We start from the raw sequence: 15487 nt of genomic DNA, 5'->3' as shown, positions 1-15487 counted from the left end.
AGCATTGCAATGAGGGGGGATATATGTTTCTGCTGTAAAGAATACAACGCCAAGCAGATGTTAGGTAGGTGCTTCCACGGTGTTGTTGTTGTTTTTTTTATTTTTTTTTTGGTTACTATCACGTACAAATAGAAGGAGCGAGTGGCCTGGCGCAGCACGGAATTAGCGTCTCACCTCGTCCTCCTCCTCCTCCTCCCCCCCTCTCTCCACCTCCTCTTCCAACACTCAGCTACCTGTTTATGAGCCCTTTTCCTCCGGACCCCCGTGACCCACCTCCAAGACACCTCGTAAAAACATAGCCGGACACCGGGGGAACAGGGATCCGACAAGTTTTCCGCGCTGGCGCCGCGCTGCGCTCGTCAATAAAATCAGGACGAAAAATAAGTGAAAAATAATTATGCCTACCCGAACCCAGTCAGTCAGTCAGAGACCATCCCATATACATTCCAGCGGCTGATCGCGAAATAAAAAAAAGGAAAAAAAGAAAGTAGCGCCATGCACTATCGGAATCTCCTTAAAATAAAAGGAGAAATTAAAAGGTGATTCTTGCGCGTGGAAATTTGCGTTAAGACCGCGGGTGTTTTCCTCTAAAAAAAATATATGTATCTTTCGAGTGTGTCCTGCGTGGGATCGATCATTTATCCAATATCTCCAACTCTAATCACAAACACCGTCCCGTGCTAAACACAGATTTGTTGTTGATTTTATTTATTTATATATATATTTTTGTAAAGAAACCAAAATAATAAATATTACACATTTTTTTTACTTTGACCTACTGTAGTGTGATTTCCCCTGTCAGCAGCGAGCAAGCATCACTCAGCGCAAATATCAAAAATCCACACACTTACCAGAGAGAGTCTCTATAGCCTTTATGGCCGAGTTCTGGTCGGGGAAGTCCACAAAAGCATAGCCGGATTTTAGCAGGACCTGCTCGGGCGCTGGCAGCTCCCTCTCCCCGAAGAGCTGCTCCAAGTCCTCGACTGTGACCGAAGGACTTAAATTCCCAACATATAGTTTGTTCATGATCTGAAGAGCAGAAGAAGGGGGGAAAATCTCGAAAGGCTTGCCAGATCTCAGGAGTGAGACGATATTGAGAGCAGCAGAAACCAATTTTTGAAAAATAAAATAAAAAAAATAAAATAAAATGTATTTTGAGGGAAAGAAAAATCGTCCTCCAGGATAATAGGGAGCTAAATGAGCGACCCCCCAGTTACCGACCAACTCTGGCCCTGGTCAAACTCTTTCAACAGGGACTGAGGGGGGGAGTGGTGGTGAGGTGAGGCAAAAAAAAGAAAAAAAAAAGTGTCGTTACGACGCTATTACTCCGGAGCCAACAAGCGCCGCCTCTAAACAAAATCTCCCTTAAAAATCACAAGAAAAAATGTTTGGAGGTGCATGTGCCGCTCGTCCGGCGTACAGAGGGGCATGGTGATGACTGTGCTGTGTTCTGCGAAAGGGATGGGCTTAAAGGAGGCAGAGGGGGGTTATTTCATCAAATCATAATAAGGGCCTCCAGGTTGCATGGGAGTAAGGGGCTTGGCTTGGTTTGGAGTGAGAAGAGAAGGGAAGTGCAGGGCCGTTTCCAGAAAGTCTTGAAAGGGCGGCTCTACGGGGGGCCACTAATAATTTTAAGGTTTTACAACAAAATTGGACAAGTTTAACCTGACATGAACTTTATAGGGTTTACGGTGGCAACAGACTCCCCGTCGCCCCATTTTTATTTTTTTTATGTTTAAATTGTTAATTTTTTTTTTATTTCTTTACATTTTATAATGTAAGTGAATGTTTTCAAGTGTGTATGTTCAAATAATTAGCTTCTTTTAGTTATTAATTTAGAAAAAAAAATTGTACAAGCTGTTTAAAGTCCATACAACATTTACAGACTGTGACTTTAAAATACTGAAACTGTGTTCATTTCTTTTCAACAAATATGTGATCCTGATCCCATTTGAAGGCCCAAAAAGGGGGACAATGGACGATAAGTCAATAAATGTTGCACCTCACCCAAGTTCATGGCTATAGTATAGATTTTAATGCCAATATATTAGCACATGTTCATGTCCTTGAAAACATATGCAAGTGTAGACAATGGGTGGATTGGACGGTGGACGCTATTATGAGCAACGTTTGTCATTCTAAGAGTAACCCACTCCACATAGGTCATGTATATATATTTTTTAACTTTCTCAGGAACTTTAACCAGTCCTATGTTCATACAAAGAGTTATGAATATGAACTCATTCCAAGGAACTTTTATTACACTACATTCAATGAGTTTAAATTCTATATAGCGTCCAACTCTGAAGTCTTTAAGGTCGTCAGACCAGGGATCTTTGACAGTCCCTCCCCTTGTGCCAGCGGAGAAGGAGGAAGTAAATAGGAGCTGCTGTGTGGAAAATTCAAATCGTTGTCGACTTAAACCAGTAAACCAATGATCCCTCCCTCAGTTGAGGCTTTTAATTATTTATGAGGGAGCCAGAAATATGGATTTCTGGGATCCTTTCACTGCATTCAGCACCTGTTTGAGAAATATTTGATTTTTGTAGTATTTACATTGAAATACAGACAAAAGTATTCCTTCAACAAACACACGGACCCAAAAAAAAGCAATAAAGAAAGTGAAACCACACTGCTGTCCTTGTACATATTGCTCTTGGAGAAATAATTAAAAGAAAACTAGATTTATAGCTGAGAGTCTCTAAATCCCTTTTTGAGCACAGCCTAAATGGTGGAAAAGCCAAATGCTGATAAGAACAGAAGGGGATTCTTGAAGGAGCCACTCGATGCTGTACACATGAATCCTTTTATTTGCTGTGGCGGTTGTGTAAGTGTTTGCAAATGGGTGTGTTTGGGAGGGAAGCATGTTTTAAGGCGGACTGCAAACAAAAGCTTTGCAAGGCTGTGGCAGCTGTGCTCATGCATGGTTGTGTAGTCTTGTACCTAGTTACCCAAGGGGAGGAGCCTAATTCTTTTCTCTTTACATGTGACTTCTTTCCCTGAGCTTTCGGAGCATTACTGCCACCCCACTGTAGTGCAGAAAGTGCCAGCAGCAGGAGTGACCAGCTCCTTCTCTCTTGCCTTGTTTCCGTCAGTGTATGAACAGAGGAATGTCCAAACTGTGGCATATTTACAAAACAGCTCTTTACTTTCCCGATGGCATGCACACACGCTCAGTTATTGTGGGGTCTTTGTTTTTGGGGTTTTTTTTGTTTGTTTTTTTTGCTGCCAGTCAAAAAAATCAACAGTTAAAAATGGAAAGAGCAAGCTCCAAACCCCCAATAAAACTCAAAAATACAAATTTCTGCTTTTAGGCAGTTTTCTGAAAATTGGGTCACTGGGCTTTCAGATTGTGCAAATTATTTCCACCCAGAATGGAAATGCATGTGACATTTGGAGGAACGTGGAGACACACATACATGTGGACTTGTGGTGGAACATGGAAATTAATTTCCAAGGTGTGGCCAGCAGTGCAACGGGTGGTTTCTGTCTCCTGACTGCTGCAATGCCTGCGTATATTACACACTTTCCGAACACTGAATATTATAGTAAAAGGTTTAAAACTTGCAGCAGCTTTTGTTAGCACATAATTCTTTTTTTGTTTTTTTTTTAACATCTTTCATTCCCTATCATGTTTCATTACCTCCAGCTTTGGTTTAATCAGCCAAAATTGGAAAAAACTGAACTTTCCACAAATATGCAAATAATTACAATGTACATTTCTGAACATATAAAACAACTATTTGGATATTGAGAAAGGACCTGAAGGAAATCACACTTTCTCAACACTACTTCCTCCTGGTGCGTCAGTTTAAATATGGTGTCTGTCCACTTTCCTGTAAAATGAAACCAAACTACTCTTCCTTAGAATTTGCTTGTTGGTTTCATTTAAAAGGTACACATTTACAGCAAAATAAGGACAATTCACCTAATCTGGTACAAAAAAACCCCATGTGTCTTAGAGCTGAACTACAACAGCCAGAAAGAACAAAACTGATCATTTGTACCTTATCTTGGTCAAATTAATCTTTGGGTAATCCATTATAACACCCTTCTGAGGACTTTTCAGAGGTTCACAGTGACCAGCAGGGGTAGTTGTTGAACTTCAGTTTCCTCTTGTTTGATGAAGCTTGTTTCTCTTCATGTGAGCAGCAGCAAACATCAATTTGAACTGGGTAAGGAAAATAACCTGATCTCATGGCTGTGAAGGTGAATTTACCTGTGACTTGATTATGAGAAAAGCCATCCAGTGAGCAAATGCATCATGTCTCACATGGACACATTTTTTTTCTTTCCCAGTTTCAGAAGATTGAATTCAAAGTCCTCACAAAAACTCTTAAAAGTTGCCGTTTATCCAGCTATTGAAATGCCAGCTTCCCAGCCAAATCATAGAAAATATCACTACAACATATCACTTTCATGAATCAGGAGGGAATGAACATAGAAACTCAATCCAAACCAGTGTGGAAGGTCTTAATTGTATTTTAAAGCAAAGCCTAAATGTCAAATTGTTTCATGAGTTTTACAAACTTTGCATAAATTCTGATTAAAACTCATCTGCATAGTTTACAACAGTTAATTTTCTGTGCAAAAATCCAAACATGTCAAAACCAGAAGAGAAAAAAGCTCAAATTTGTCACCATTTAAAAATATTTCTAAGCTAAAAGTTAAACACAGACTTTGCTGTATGTAAATTATATATCTAAAGCATATTCATAAAAAAAGGTTTTTAGGATAAGAGAGAAAGAATGCCAGAGTCTTCAAAAACGACACAAGTCTTGGTGGAAAAGAAAACTATTCCCTTTTAATTTGTTTAAATTTTGCTGAATTCTCACTCAGTTTGTACACAAGAAAACCCCATAAATTAACACGCCAGTTAGAACAACACTGGCCTGTACATTTAAAATTTAAAACAAGGACACACTGCTTCAAATGTGTTTTTCCATTTTCACTGATTAATGATAGGGAAGAGGAAGAGTGGTGATCATCATCGTCGTCATCATCTGTTTGGTTTCTTTAATGTGGAGTTGAATGAGAAATTTGTCTGTTAAATAGGAGTATGTTGTCATGACCAGACACTGAATGTTCTCTGAAGTTAAAAAAAAAAAGTGTCTCTGGAGAACAATAGTGCCTAATGAATCACAAAGATTCAACCAAGGTTGAAATTTTTAAGCTCCAAATTACACAATAAACTAACCAGCTGAGAATAAGCAGACGAGCATCTTCCAAGTTTCACATTGTGCAGAGGGATAACTACCACAGGGGCAGAAACGGGTGAAAAGGTTTTCTGCCAACACTTTTCACATCAGTACATTGCTAAGCTTACACTGCTGGTATTCTGCTCTCTCAGGACTTTGCACAAATTTTTCCCATGAAACTCCACATTAAAGAAAGCAATATATCACCTTAAGAATATGATATCTACAAGAAAGTCAAATCTTTAGGAGAAACGCCTCGTCTGTCCATGGAAAAAAAGGGATTTATGTCTTCCTGATCTGCTCAATAGCGACCTGTGAAAGAAAGCAGCCGTTAGTTAAAAACCCTACAAACAAACAAGCGGACGTTTTAAGACGACTGCGGGTAATATTTGGACTTACGAGGAGAATAAGACCGGGATCTTGATCGAGATCTGTATGCTCCTCTGTAGTATGGTGATGGAGATCTTCGTCTAAAATTGAAACAAATTTTCTTACCAGTAACATTTAGAATTAAAACAAAAAGCAGGACAAAGAGAACAGAGCTTTGATTCTTCAATGATAATCAGCAAAATACCAACTGACAAACTGGGAGTGTTACCTGTATGATCTGTAGTAGTCCCTGTCGTCATAGCGATCATAGCCACCTCTATCGTATCCACGGTCATAGCCACGGTCGTAGTCGCGTGAATAGCGCCGAGGACCACCGGGACCTCCGCCACCACCGCCACCACTGATGAGAAACAGTCAGATGTAAAACCATAATGCACACAAGTAACATATTCCTGTTTAATTTTAAAACACAAGGTTTTTATGCTCAGCATCTCATCAGGAGCTCCATTACAGGCAGCCATGCTTATCGGAGTTTAAATTTCAAAACACCTACAAAGCTTCATGAAACGATTTATAACTTTTTCACATCACGACTAACAACTTAAATGTATTTTTCTGGGAGGGGATTTTATGCGACAGGTTCAAAAACAAAATCGTTATGCTTAATTTGGAAGTGGAATTATTTGTTTCTTAAACTCTACTTGCAAACATGAAACTGGTCACACACAGAGTGTGGCTCTACTAGCTATACAAATTTAAAGTATGAAATTTCACTCGATGAATCTCTGTAAAACAGTTCCAGCTCCACCAGACAGGACGTAGTGCACTGAACAGCAATCTTTAGAGTCTTGGCAGAAATTCTCAAGTTAATGAGTAAAGATTTCTTCTTACTGTATTTCATAAAAACAAACCGATTTTAATCCTTTCCTTTGCAACTGATCTGAACCAACTTTATATCCGTTTTGTGCTTGGCTCCACCGTTTGACTAGGAGTATCATTGTCCCTGTTGGCAAGCACAACTAAAAAAAACCACTTCACAGTCAGGCACCAGTTAGTTTTAATCTATCACTTAAATTCTCAAAAAAATGTTTTGAAATTAGTGGTGTTAAATTGGGGGGGGGCGGGGGGGGAACTGTATAAAAAGGAGATAACCATTTTTTTAAGGCACAGGAGTTATTCATTCACACACACACACACACACACTATTCGCTGTAGCTGACGTACTATGTGGGCCGTCCCATGTAGATTCCCGGGGTCGGGGTGTGAGGTCTTTTTGTGATTGAGAAATCCACCCGGATTCTACGACCGTCCAGCTCCATGCCATTCGCTCGGTCCTTTGCCTGATAGCAAACAAAGTGTGTTTTTATACAAAATCCCAAGCAGTGTTTCTATTTAGATTTTTTTTAATGTTTTTTAATAATAATTGTTTGGATAAAATGCACTACCTCTTTAGCATCAGCTGTGTTCTCAAAGTAAACAAAAGCAAAGCCCCTGGAGCGCCTGGACTGCTGGTCGTACACGATGCAAACATCCGCCAGGGGCCCGTACTTAGAGAAGACGTCCCTCAGATCCCTCTCTGTGGTGTACAGGCTCAGGCCAAACACTCCCAGGCAAGCATTTGGATCTGGATTAGCCTGAAGTTTCAGGAAAATTAAAAGTTTACATTTTACAGAAATTAATTACACAAAAATATACACATTTATTTCCAGACTGGTAATGCAAGATCAAAACATGGGAGAAAAAAAAACATGGGTTACTCACAATGGATACCATCATAATAATTGCCATTAGTTTTTTTTCTGATACTGTGCTACTCCACAAACATAATGAATGAATACACTTTATTTTTCAAAAACAACACACCCGATTGCCGATGTGCCTGCGGCGATTAGACATGGGGGAATGACTGAGGCTCCTGCGGCGGCGCTCTCCACTGTAGGAGCGGCTGCGGGACCGGCGCCTGCCGGACCTGGAGCGCGACCGAGAATGGCTGTAGTGCTTATGAGAGCCGTGGTTAGAATGGGAGCTGAAACGGCAGAGACAAACTTTTAACATTTATCCAAAACACCGCTTGAAGGATCTGATTTCTGTGCCACTATTTGCTCTTTAAAAAAATAAATAAATAAATAAATGAATAAATAAAACTCACCCTGATCTGGACCTGGAGCGGGACCAGGACTTAGAACGGGAATGGTGGGATCCATCTTTTGAACGAGCTGGAGAGCGGCTCGCCGACTTCCCAGGGGCATGGGGACTCGCGCTCCTGGAAGCGGAGCGAGACTCCTGAACGAACCACACACACACACACAGAAGGACGTCATCATCACAGAAGAAGTGATAAATATGAAGAAATGTGCTACAACTCTGTAGTTGAGATTTAAAACTATCCTGGAAAATTTGAAGGAAAAAAAAATGATACACAAAACGTAGAAATTGGCAATTATGAATGCAGGGTTAAAGCTATTTTATCTAACCAGTGGAAGGATGTTATCACTAGGATTACATCAGCAAGTATAATTAGATAATTAAGATTACAAAAATAAAAGACAAAATAAAATAGCAATAACATAAATTAAAGTGTGATGTATTCAATAACAATGACATGCACGCATTGGATAAATAGACCAGAAAATTACTTAGCGCAGCGACCTTATCCAGATTACTTCCTTAACTTCATTTCTGTAACTTCATTACTTCACATTATTCTTCTTTCTTCAATTTTCTTACATCTTCTGACTTCCCCTTCTCACACACTGCTCAAAGTTCTTCCCTCCTCATGTTTAGCATGCATTCAACAATTCAGCTTCACACATCTGAGCTTCATATTACTGAAAATAAAGTGGACATGAGACTTCTTCTGCATTTTCTTCGTCGAACCTTAACCTTAATGGAAAAGAAAAGGATGAAGAATTTATGACTACAATTAAAACGGCACGCTCATTCAAATTTTCATCAGGATTTTGTGACAAATGTTAAAAGTTTGCAAATGCTCAGTGTTAGTTGGATTCATTTCACTTTCAGTGGTTCCACATTCACTACAGTGTCTTTCAAGTAATTTTATAAAAAAATAAGATTGCAATAAAAGGGAAGATGCAATAGTTCTGTAAATTGTTGCTCAATGAGCATTGCAGCCAATTGGTCAACCCTGTGTCTGATGGAAACCCAGGGATTTTGAACACAAAAAAATACACACAGCGCATCCATTTGTTCCTAATTTTAAACACACCTTATCCTTTTTTACTTACAAAAAAATAAAAGTAGTCTTGTTTAAAACAGTTCCCGTTAAATTGCATTCCTTTCATAGTGAAGATAAAACCACTGTAAATGAAAAGGTCATAATCAGAATTAAACCCACCCTATTACCTCCCATTTTACCCAAAAATACAGTAAATCTAGGTTAACCAAAACAACCTCAAGTTAAAGTTACAAATCATTTGTATTCACCTCCATCAAAAAGCAGCGAGTACGCATATCCCGTAAATGCCAATGTGCAATTATCTTCACTGAAAAACCAGATCTGCCCTACCCTTCGGCATACTGCTAACTGGTTAAGCAGGCGTTCAACAATTCACAAGATGATTGAAGATAAATATTTGAGGTGTTCACAAGTGAGGACGTTACTTGCTAAATCAAAGCCAGGTTCATACTTCAGCAGAAGGGTTTGTACACCCAACAATGGAAAGATGAAGAAGCTACACTGCTGTTCCTGATGTTCGCGTCTAATTGGAAACTCAGCTTTGTTCTATGAATAAAAGGGCTTTTTCATTATATTTACAAACGTGATAATTTTGACCTAAACTAGATACCCAGCAATGATTTGTGTTAATGTATGCTCTTTACATTAATAACAAAACACAGTTTGTGAAATAAGCACTCAATTTATGAAAAAAAAATTAAAGCTTTTGTAGAATTAAAACCAACTGATAATGGGATCACCTCAAACACTACAAATCCCAGATAAACTTAAAGACATATTTCTAGGTTAATGACAGATTTAACAACATGTTTGTGGTTTGTACCACTGACCATTTAAATTAAAAAAAGGAGCACCGCTTTACATTTTCCACAAATAACATACATCACAAACTGCATTTCTGAATATGCAATGTGTATAAAATTATCCAGCTTCAAATTTTAAACATACTTGTATTTTAGATTTCAAACCAAAGCGGAATAAAAACTGCATTCGTCGAATTTTGTGAAATAGCCCTTTAAAGAATCTGCAGCTGTGAATCGGACACCAACTTCAGCATCGTTCTTCATTGTCTACTCAGACGAGCAATTCATTGAAGCGCCTGTTTAAACAGCGAATATTACAACCTGCATGACCGAGGTGAAACAAATGAAGAATCTTGAGGCTGTTTGATTTAAAACAGCAAATTATTTTTACTCTTCCGTGTCGATTTAATGGCGCGGGCTAGGCGCGCCAAAAACCGATAAGGAAACCCCAGACTGCTGTTCAGTCAACATTACTAAACGAAGTGCATATTTTAAATAAGTATAAAACCTACCCTAAAAATGAGCCAAACGAAACGCATATTGCATAACGTAAGATTTAATTTCATGTGCAACAAAACGGCGTCACCTCGACGTTCTAGAATATTCTATCAAAGGACATCGAAAATGAAATTTCTATGCTTACGACAAGACTTTGGTTTACCTGACTTGCAGTGTCTGTCTTTTTGCTGTTTAAAGCTCTCACTTAATGAAAAGGTTGCTAAAGAGAAAGGAGATATTAACACCTTAAATTAACAATAAAGATAGGAACCGACGAATAGAAACCTATTTATGAATTGACAAAACAGCTGTCTTCATGTAAAAGACAATCTCTGTACATGCTTAAATATACATAAGGTTTATATTTGTCATATGTCGTATAAATATTTTTAAATCAATTTGAGTTGCTAAAACATAAACCGATCATTTTTTACTCTACAACCTTCTGTAGCCCAGGAATTTAATGCATGATAAATAATCCTAAACTGCATGAGTGAGACTTTTATCGTTTTAGCGCCAGATCTAATTTAACGTGTTGCTAAAAATATATTTTGTAACAGCTGGTGGCGAATCACTTGGATACGAATCGGAAGCCAGCTTCTTCATCGTTAGCCTAAGGCCTAGTTAACATTGAAATGCTAGCATTAGCCAGGTAGCTAAAGTTAGCAACATACGTTTTTGCAGGAAATTTTATACTCAGTTTATGTTATATCAACGTTTTTAATGCGTTAGAGAAATTCACATATGAAACTACAACTGGAATGTCAAGCTACGAAGGTGAGCATTTGGTCAGTGGTGTCAGTTGATAAATAACAAAAACCGTTAATATGACAAGTTTTCTCGTCAAATGGCTTTTTTCGTTGCTCTTCATGAACCATAGGAAGTAAAAAAATAAAATAAAAATAAAAAAACTAAATCAGAGTTCATACATACCCGGCCTTTTTCATTGTCGCTCATTTTTAGTGCTATAGAATAAGCTACACGGAGAAATAGTCTACCTGATACTAATATGCGAGGCTAACGACTATGGTCGCGTGTGTGTATGTGTGTGTGCAGTAATGTAAAACTGTAGCTCCTCCCTTCCTCAACTGTTTTCACAACCACGTGACTTAATAACGTAAAAACGTACGTCATTTCATAAAGTTGAAATATATTTATTGGAGATTTTTTGTTGTTGTTTTGTTTTTTAAACATATTACACATCTCAAACAGGAGTGCAACAAATTTGACAATTACTTGTGAATTCTATTTAATTTACTTTTATTTGATAATAATATCTTTTTTTTTATTATCTCCAGTTCAGGTAGTCACCATTTTGCGGGAGCACGTGTGAGGCTCTTGATGTTTTCAGTGCTGTCAGACAAGGTCATGTTATTACTGCTGTGCTGTCGTTTTGTTTATAAGAGGATCAGATTTAATAACCAATCTCTGATAAGTACACAAATTGTGAAACTGGCCACAAGACTTTCTGTTGCATTTTCTTTATTTAAGCGGACATAATAGTGGGAGTGACAGAGAGGATGGTACAGAATTATTTTTTAAGACACTTGAAACAATTATCTAGAGCTTCAGCACTGAGTATGTTTATTGATGTATATATTTGAGTGATTCATAGCTTAACTGATGCTTTTAGCAATTCAATGGCCTTGCACTAAAAAACAATAAACACAATTTGAAAAAAACTTAGACCTCGTAATAATAAAAGCACATCTACTGCAAAAATAATTTATCTTGAGTTCTGCATCATTTACTCGAGAATATGTACTTCAGACATCTGGCAGGACCGTACAGCTGAGATGTTCAAATTCATTACTAATTAACACCTGTAAGTGAGAACAAAACAATCAAGCAGATTAAAAATTATTTTAAATTCCTTTTTTTTTTTTCTTTTTTTTTTGGAGATGTTTGTGTGTCATTTTACATACCACAGCTATAAAGAACATTTATTTTATGCAGGTCAAGTGGACTAGGTCCATCTCGTTGGCCAATAGGAATGTAAGGGTCTGGTTTGGGAATGATTGTTGGTCCACCGTCCTCAGAGAAGGCATATCTGAAGCAGAGATTTAGAAAATGTAAGGTTACCCCAGCATTCATTAAGGCAAAGAGTTTATTTTTGAATTGATTCTAAAAAGTATTAATCCTTAATCAAATTTCTTCTGTTTTTGTGGGTTTTTTAAAATCACAGTTAAATGTTTCAGCTCATCAAATATTTTACTCATAAGATTACTTAAGTAAATAAAATGTTTAGTTATTATATGATGATTTAGTTCATAAGGGACACATGCTATGGAAACAAACGGCCCCACTTAAAAAAAAATTCTCTAAACATTAACACTTTTGCTAGTAACAATTGCCATCAAGAATTTTGTTGGTGGCAATGAGTGTTTTACATCTCTCCTTAGGAATTTTGACCCACTCTTCTTTACAGAATAGTTTTAATTCTGCCACCTTATAGGGATTTTTAGCATGAACTGGAAAGCTATGGTAACTCAACTGGATCCCAGTCTGGACTTTGATGAGGCACTTCAAAACCGTGATTGTGTTTTGGTCTTTAGCCATTCACATTTGGACTTATTTGCATACTTTGGATTGATATCCTGCTGCAACATCATAAACCTGATGCCTGGACTGCATGGCTTAATTAGTTCCAATAACTCATCCATATACTGAAGTAGAATAGCAGCCCCTGATCACCTTGTATAATGATTTTATTACAAATGTAACTGGACACATCCTCATCTGAAAAGTTCAACTTTGTTCTCATCAGTCCACAGGATGTTCTTCCAAAAAAAGAGTTAATGCATGAATTAACAATTACTTTTTCACCCAGGGCCAGGCTGGTTTGTATTGCTGTTTTCCTCTTAATAGCTAACTAATTTTTCGAAGATTGCCTTTTGTACATACTTAACTCATATTTATTTTATATAAAATTTGTTTTAAAAATTTAAGTGACAGAAAAAGCAAACACAGAAGACACACACTATATGTTGCCTTAAGCAGCATCTCACCGTCCATAATGCATGACAGAACTGTAGTCGTATGGGCTGTTCAGATTGTTCGTCGCCTGTTTCCTGAAGTTGTGTATTTGTTCTGTCACACAGAAAAAGGGACATTAGACTTATTTAATTCAAATGTATTGGAAATCTCTGGTCACGGCCATTCATCCAAACCTGGCAAGATGTTCTTCCACACAATGGTGACATAGTGGTCTCGGTCCGAGCGGGATTGCTCGTGCACAAAGCCGAGGGCGTGCATGAATTCATGAGCAGCAATCCCCGACCACATGCATCCAGGAGTCTGCAGTGACAAGGTCTGGCTTCCCCCGGTCTGCCCCAGAAACGACCAGCAACTGGGGGAGCACAGAGTAAACCTTACAGTGCTTCCTCACACAAAGCAGAGTTACATGAAGTAAGGAGTCCGTCTCACCCGTATCTAGGCTGGATGTCAAGGAAGCTGGCCTCATGAGTGCGAGGAATAAATTTGATGCAGGTTCCAGAGGAAATTTCTTGCATTCCTGTTTCTATTGTGATTCTGTCCATATCATCTACAGATAAAAAAAAAAACAACAACAACAAGACTATTTAATTAAAATAGACCAAAGTGTGTTGATCTGTAAACCTCTTTAAAATGAATTCCTACCGTATACAGGAGAGAGGAGGTAGGGAACGTAAACAAATCCATCAATTGATTTGGGCCACAGACAGGCATTCCCAGGGCAGTTTATGGCACTGCGCACGTATGAATAGGCAATATCTCCTTCTCTGAATGACAATCCTCTGGGTGCCCGCAGCCCTGAAGTGCAACATTTAACAAAGCTTACAAAGAGTGAATCAACACAGTTTATTTCAATTTACATTGCACTTACTGCTGTTGACTTCTAGGATCTGATCCATTGCGGTCATTTCATCTCGGTCCATGAGCTCATCTTAACACAAAAACATAGTGATCCTTGTCGGTTTTGTAAATGTTATAGTTTCAAATGTACAATATCACTGCATGTAAATGTGCATCTCAGTAAATTAGAATATCATTAAAAGGTAAGACAATTCAAAAAGTGAAACTAGTTTGAAAGATTTTAAGTTTTTTTTTTTTCATTAATTTTTACAATTATAGTTTACGAATCACAGATGGATATTAAGGAACCCAGAATTTTGTTACTCAAAAAATTGGAATATTACATTAGACCAGGCAAATGATTTTTAATATAAAAAGGTTATCTTGTGTCATATTGGAGACCAGAGCTGGGAAAAACTGCCGACTTGACAGTTTCCCAGAATACAGTTACTAACACCGTGCAGAAGGAGTGTAAGCCTCGAAAGGCCTTTGCTGAAGAAGCTGGTTGTTCACAGAGTGCTGCATGACAACATATTAATGGAAAGTTTAGTTAAAGGAAAAAGCTTCATAAAAAACCTATACTGATTTAATTTTCCAACAAGACTTAGAAGCCGCAGGCCACCATTAAAGAAATTAACAGAACCACAATCGAGTGCCTTCAAAAAAAAGCTGCACTAATGCTGTAAATCATGGCAAAAGGAGTCGCAACCGAGTAGGACATATTTTTATTAGTAGGGCACTATACTGATCTAATATGATGTTTCAACAAACAGAAATAAACACTTTAAATATGCCACTCTGCATGTAATAATTCTATACGAGTTTCACTTCTTGAATTGATCATATTCATACTGAGATGCAGCTGTATGTAAATACCTTCTTCAAAGAGCTCACCAGAGTATTTCCTCTTCAGTCTCAGTTTGCCCTCATGTACGTCAGTGGAATTCTGTCAGTAATGTTGTAAATAGATACATAGTATTATCAATAAATCATTTAACTCTAGAGTACAATAAATCTACCTCTCTCTATAAAAGCATTTTCTCTTGGCACTGACCTTAACGGGGACCATATCCACCGGGATGAGCACGCCAAACAAGACGCCTAGAAGCACAACTCTAGAAACCATATTTGCTTTTTCAGGTCGTTTCCCCAGTTTCAGATCACTGCTCAGCAAAGTTCCCACCTTCACTGGATCTATATACCCACTTCTCCTCCACTGCCCTGTACTGATTGGGCCCCACTCCTGTGATGAGAGCGTGGGCTGAGACCTCTCATCATCCAGCGGGTGTAATTTACTCAAGTCCACTACTGATCCGCAACAGGTGGTCCCGCTGCTGGCCTTCATTATTCAGCACTTTCTGAAATGAGACACTTAGAGGTGTTTTGCTATCAAAGCAGTTGCTTTCAGAGGAATAACTCTCCACCCAGTCCTGCAAGACCAGCAATTTGAGTCTGACTGTAGTGGTAACCAGTGATTTAGTGATATACTATCAGATGATAACGACAGCTCAGGTAAACATATATAAACATAATAAATCCCTCCCCAAACATCGTTCCTATTTTTATTAAGGGGCAATTTTGAGAGGTAAACACTTAAAGGATGAGTGGTGTGTGGTAACAGTGAAATC

At 38.2% G+C, this 15487-nt stretch overlaps 2 protein-coding genes across 5 annotated transcripts; both read right to left on the bottom strand.

Moving 5' to 3' along the window:
- Positions 1 to 4778: 4778 nt before the first annotated feature.
- LOC103150602 (transformer-2 protein homolog beta-like) lies at positions 4779 to 11086 on the bottom strand. 3 transcript variants are annotated; one of them, XM_016680808.1, is made up of 9 exons: positions 10959 to 11086; positions 7678 to 7811; positions 7392 to 7554; positions 6974 to 7162; positions 6753 to 6868; positions 6558 to 6560; positions 5797 to 5931; positions 5598 to 5668; positions 4779 to 5510 (listed from the first exon to the last, which is right to left on the bottom strand). In XM_016680808.1, exons 1-9 carry the CDS (start codon positions 10980 to 10982, stop codon positions 5500 to 5502), a joined length of 846 nt encoding a protein of 281 aa, XP_016536294.1. In that variant the 5' UTR covers positions 10983 to 11086; the 3' UTR covers positions 4779 to 5499. The 3 variants fall into 3 exon arrangements, with proteins under 3 accessions (XP_016536294.1, XP_007570357.1, XP_007570356.1); XM_007570295.2 differs by lacking the exon at positions 6558 to 6560 and having other exon boundaries at positions 5797 to 5919; XM_007570294.2 differs by lacking the exon at positions 6558 to 6560 and having other exon boundaries at positions 5797 to 5928; positions 10959 to 11084.
- Positions 11087 to 11490: 404 nt separating this feature from the next.
- On the bottom strand, positions 11491 to 15358 carry hce2l1 (high choriolytic enzyme 2-like 1). 2 transcript variants are annotated; one of them, XM_007570293.2, is made up of 9 exons: positions 14914 to 15358; positions 14754 to 14805; positions 13891 to 13950; positions 13665 to 13817; positions 13452 to 13569; positions 13196 to 13374; positions 13034 to 13115; positions 11951 to 12075; positions 11491 to 11848 (listed from the first exon to the last, which is right to left on the bottom strand). In XM_007570293.2, exons 1-9 carry the CDS (start codon positions 15202 to 15204, stop codon positions 11838 to 11840), a joined length of 1071 nt encoding a protein of 356 aa, XP_007570355.2. In that variant the 5' UTR covers positions 15205 to 15358; the 3' UTR covers positions 11491 to 11837. The 2 variants fall into 2 exon arrangements, with proteins under 2 accessions (XP_007570355.2, XP_007570354.2); XM_007570292.2 differs by having other exon boundaries at positions 14736 to 14805; positions 14914 to 15357.
- Positions 15359 to 15487: the final 129 nt, after the last annotated feature.

This window comes from Poecilia formosa, unplaced genomic scaffold (assembly GCF_000485575.1).
Source record: "Poecilia formosa unplaced genomic scaffold, Poecilia_formosa-5.1.2 Scaffold257, whole genome shotgun sequence".
In the NCBI taxonomy this organism is placed as follows: Eukaryota; Metazoa; Chordata; class Actinopteri; order Cyprinodontiformes; family Poeciliidae; genus Poecilia; species Poecilia formosa.
The sequence above is the reverse complement of the archived record's forward strand: the minus strand, read 5'-3'. Positions and strand labels throughout refer to the sequence as shown.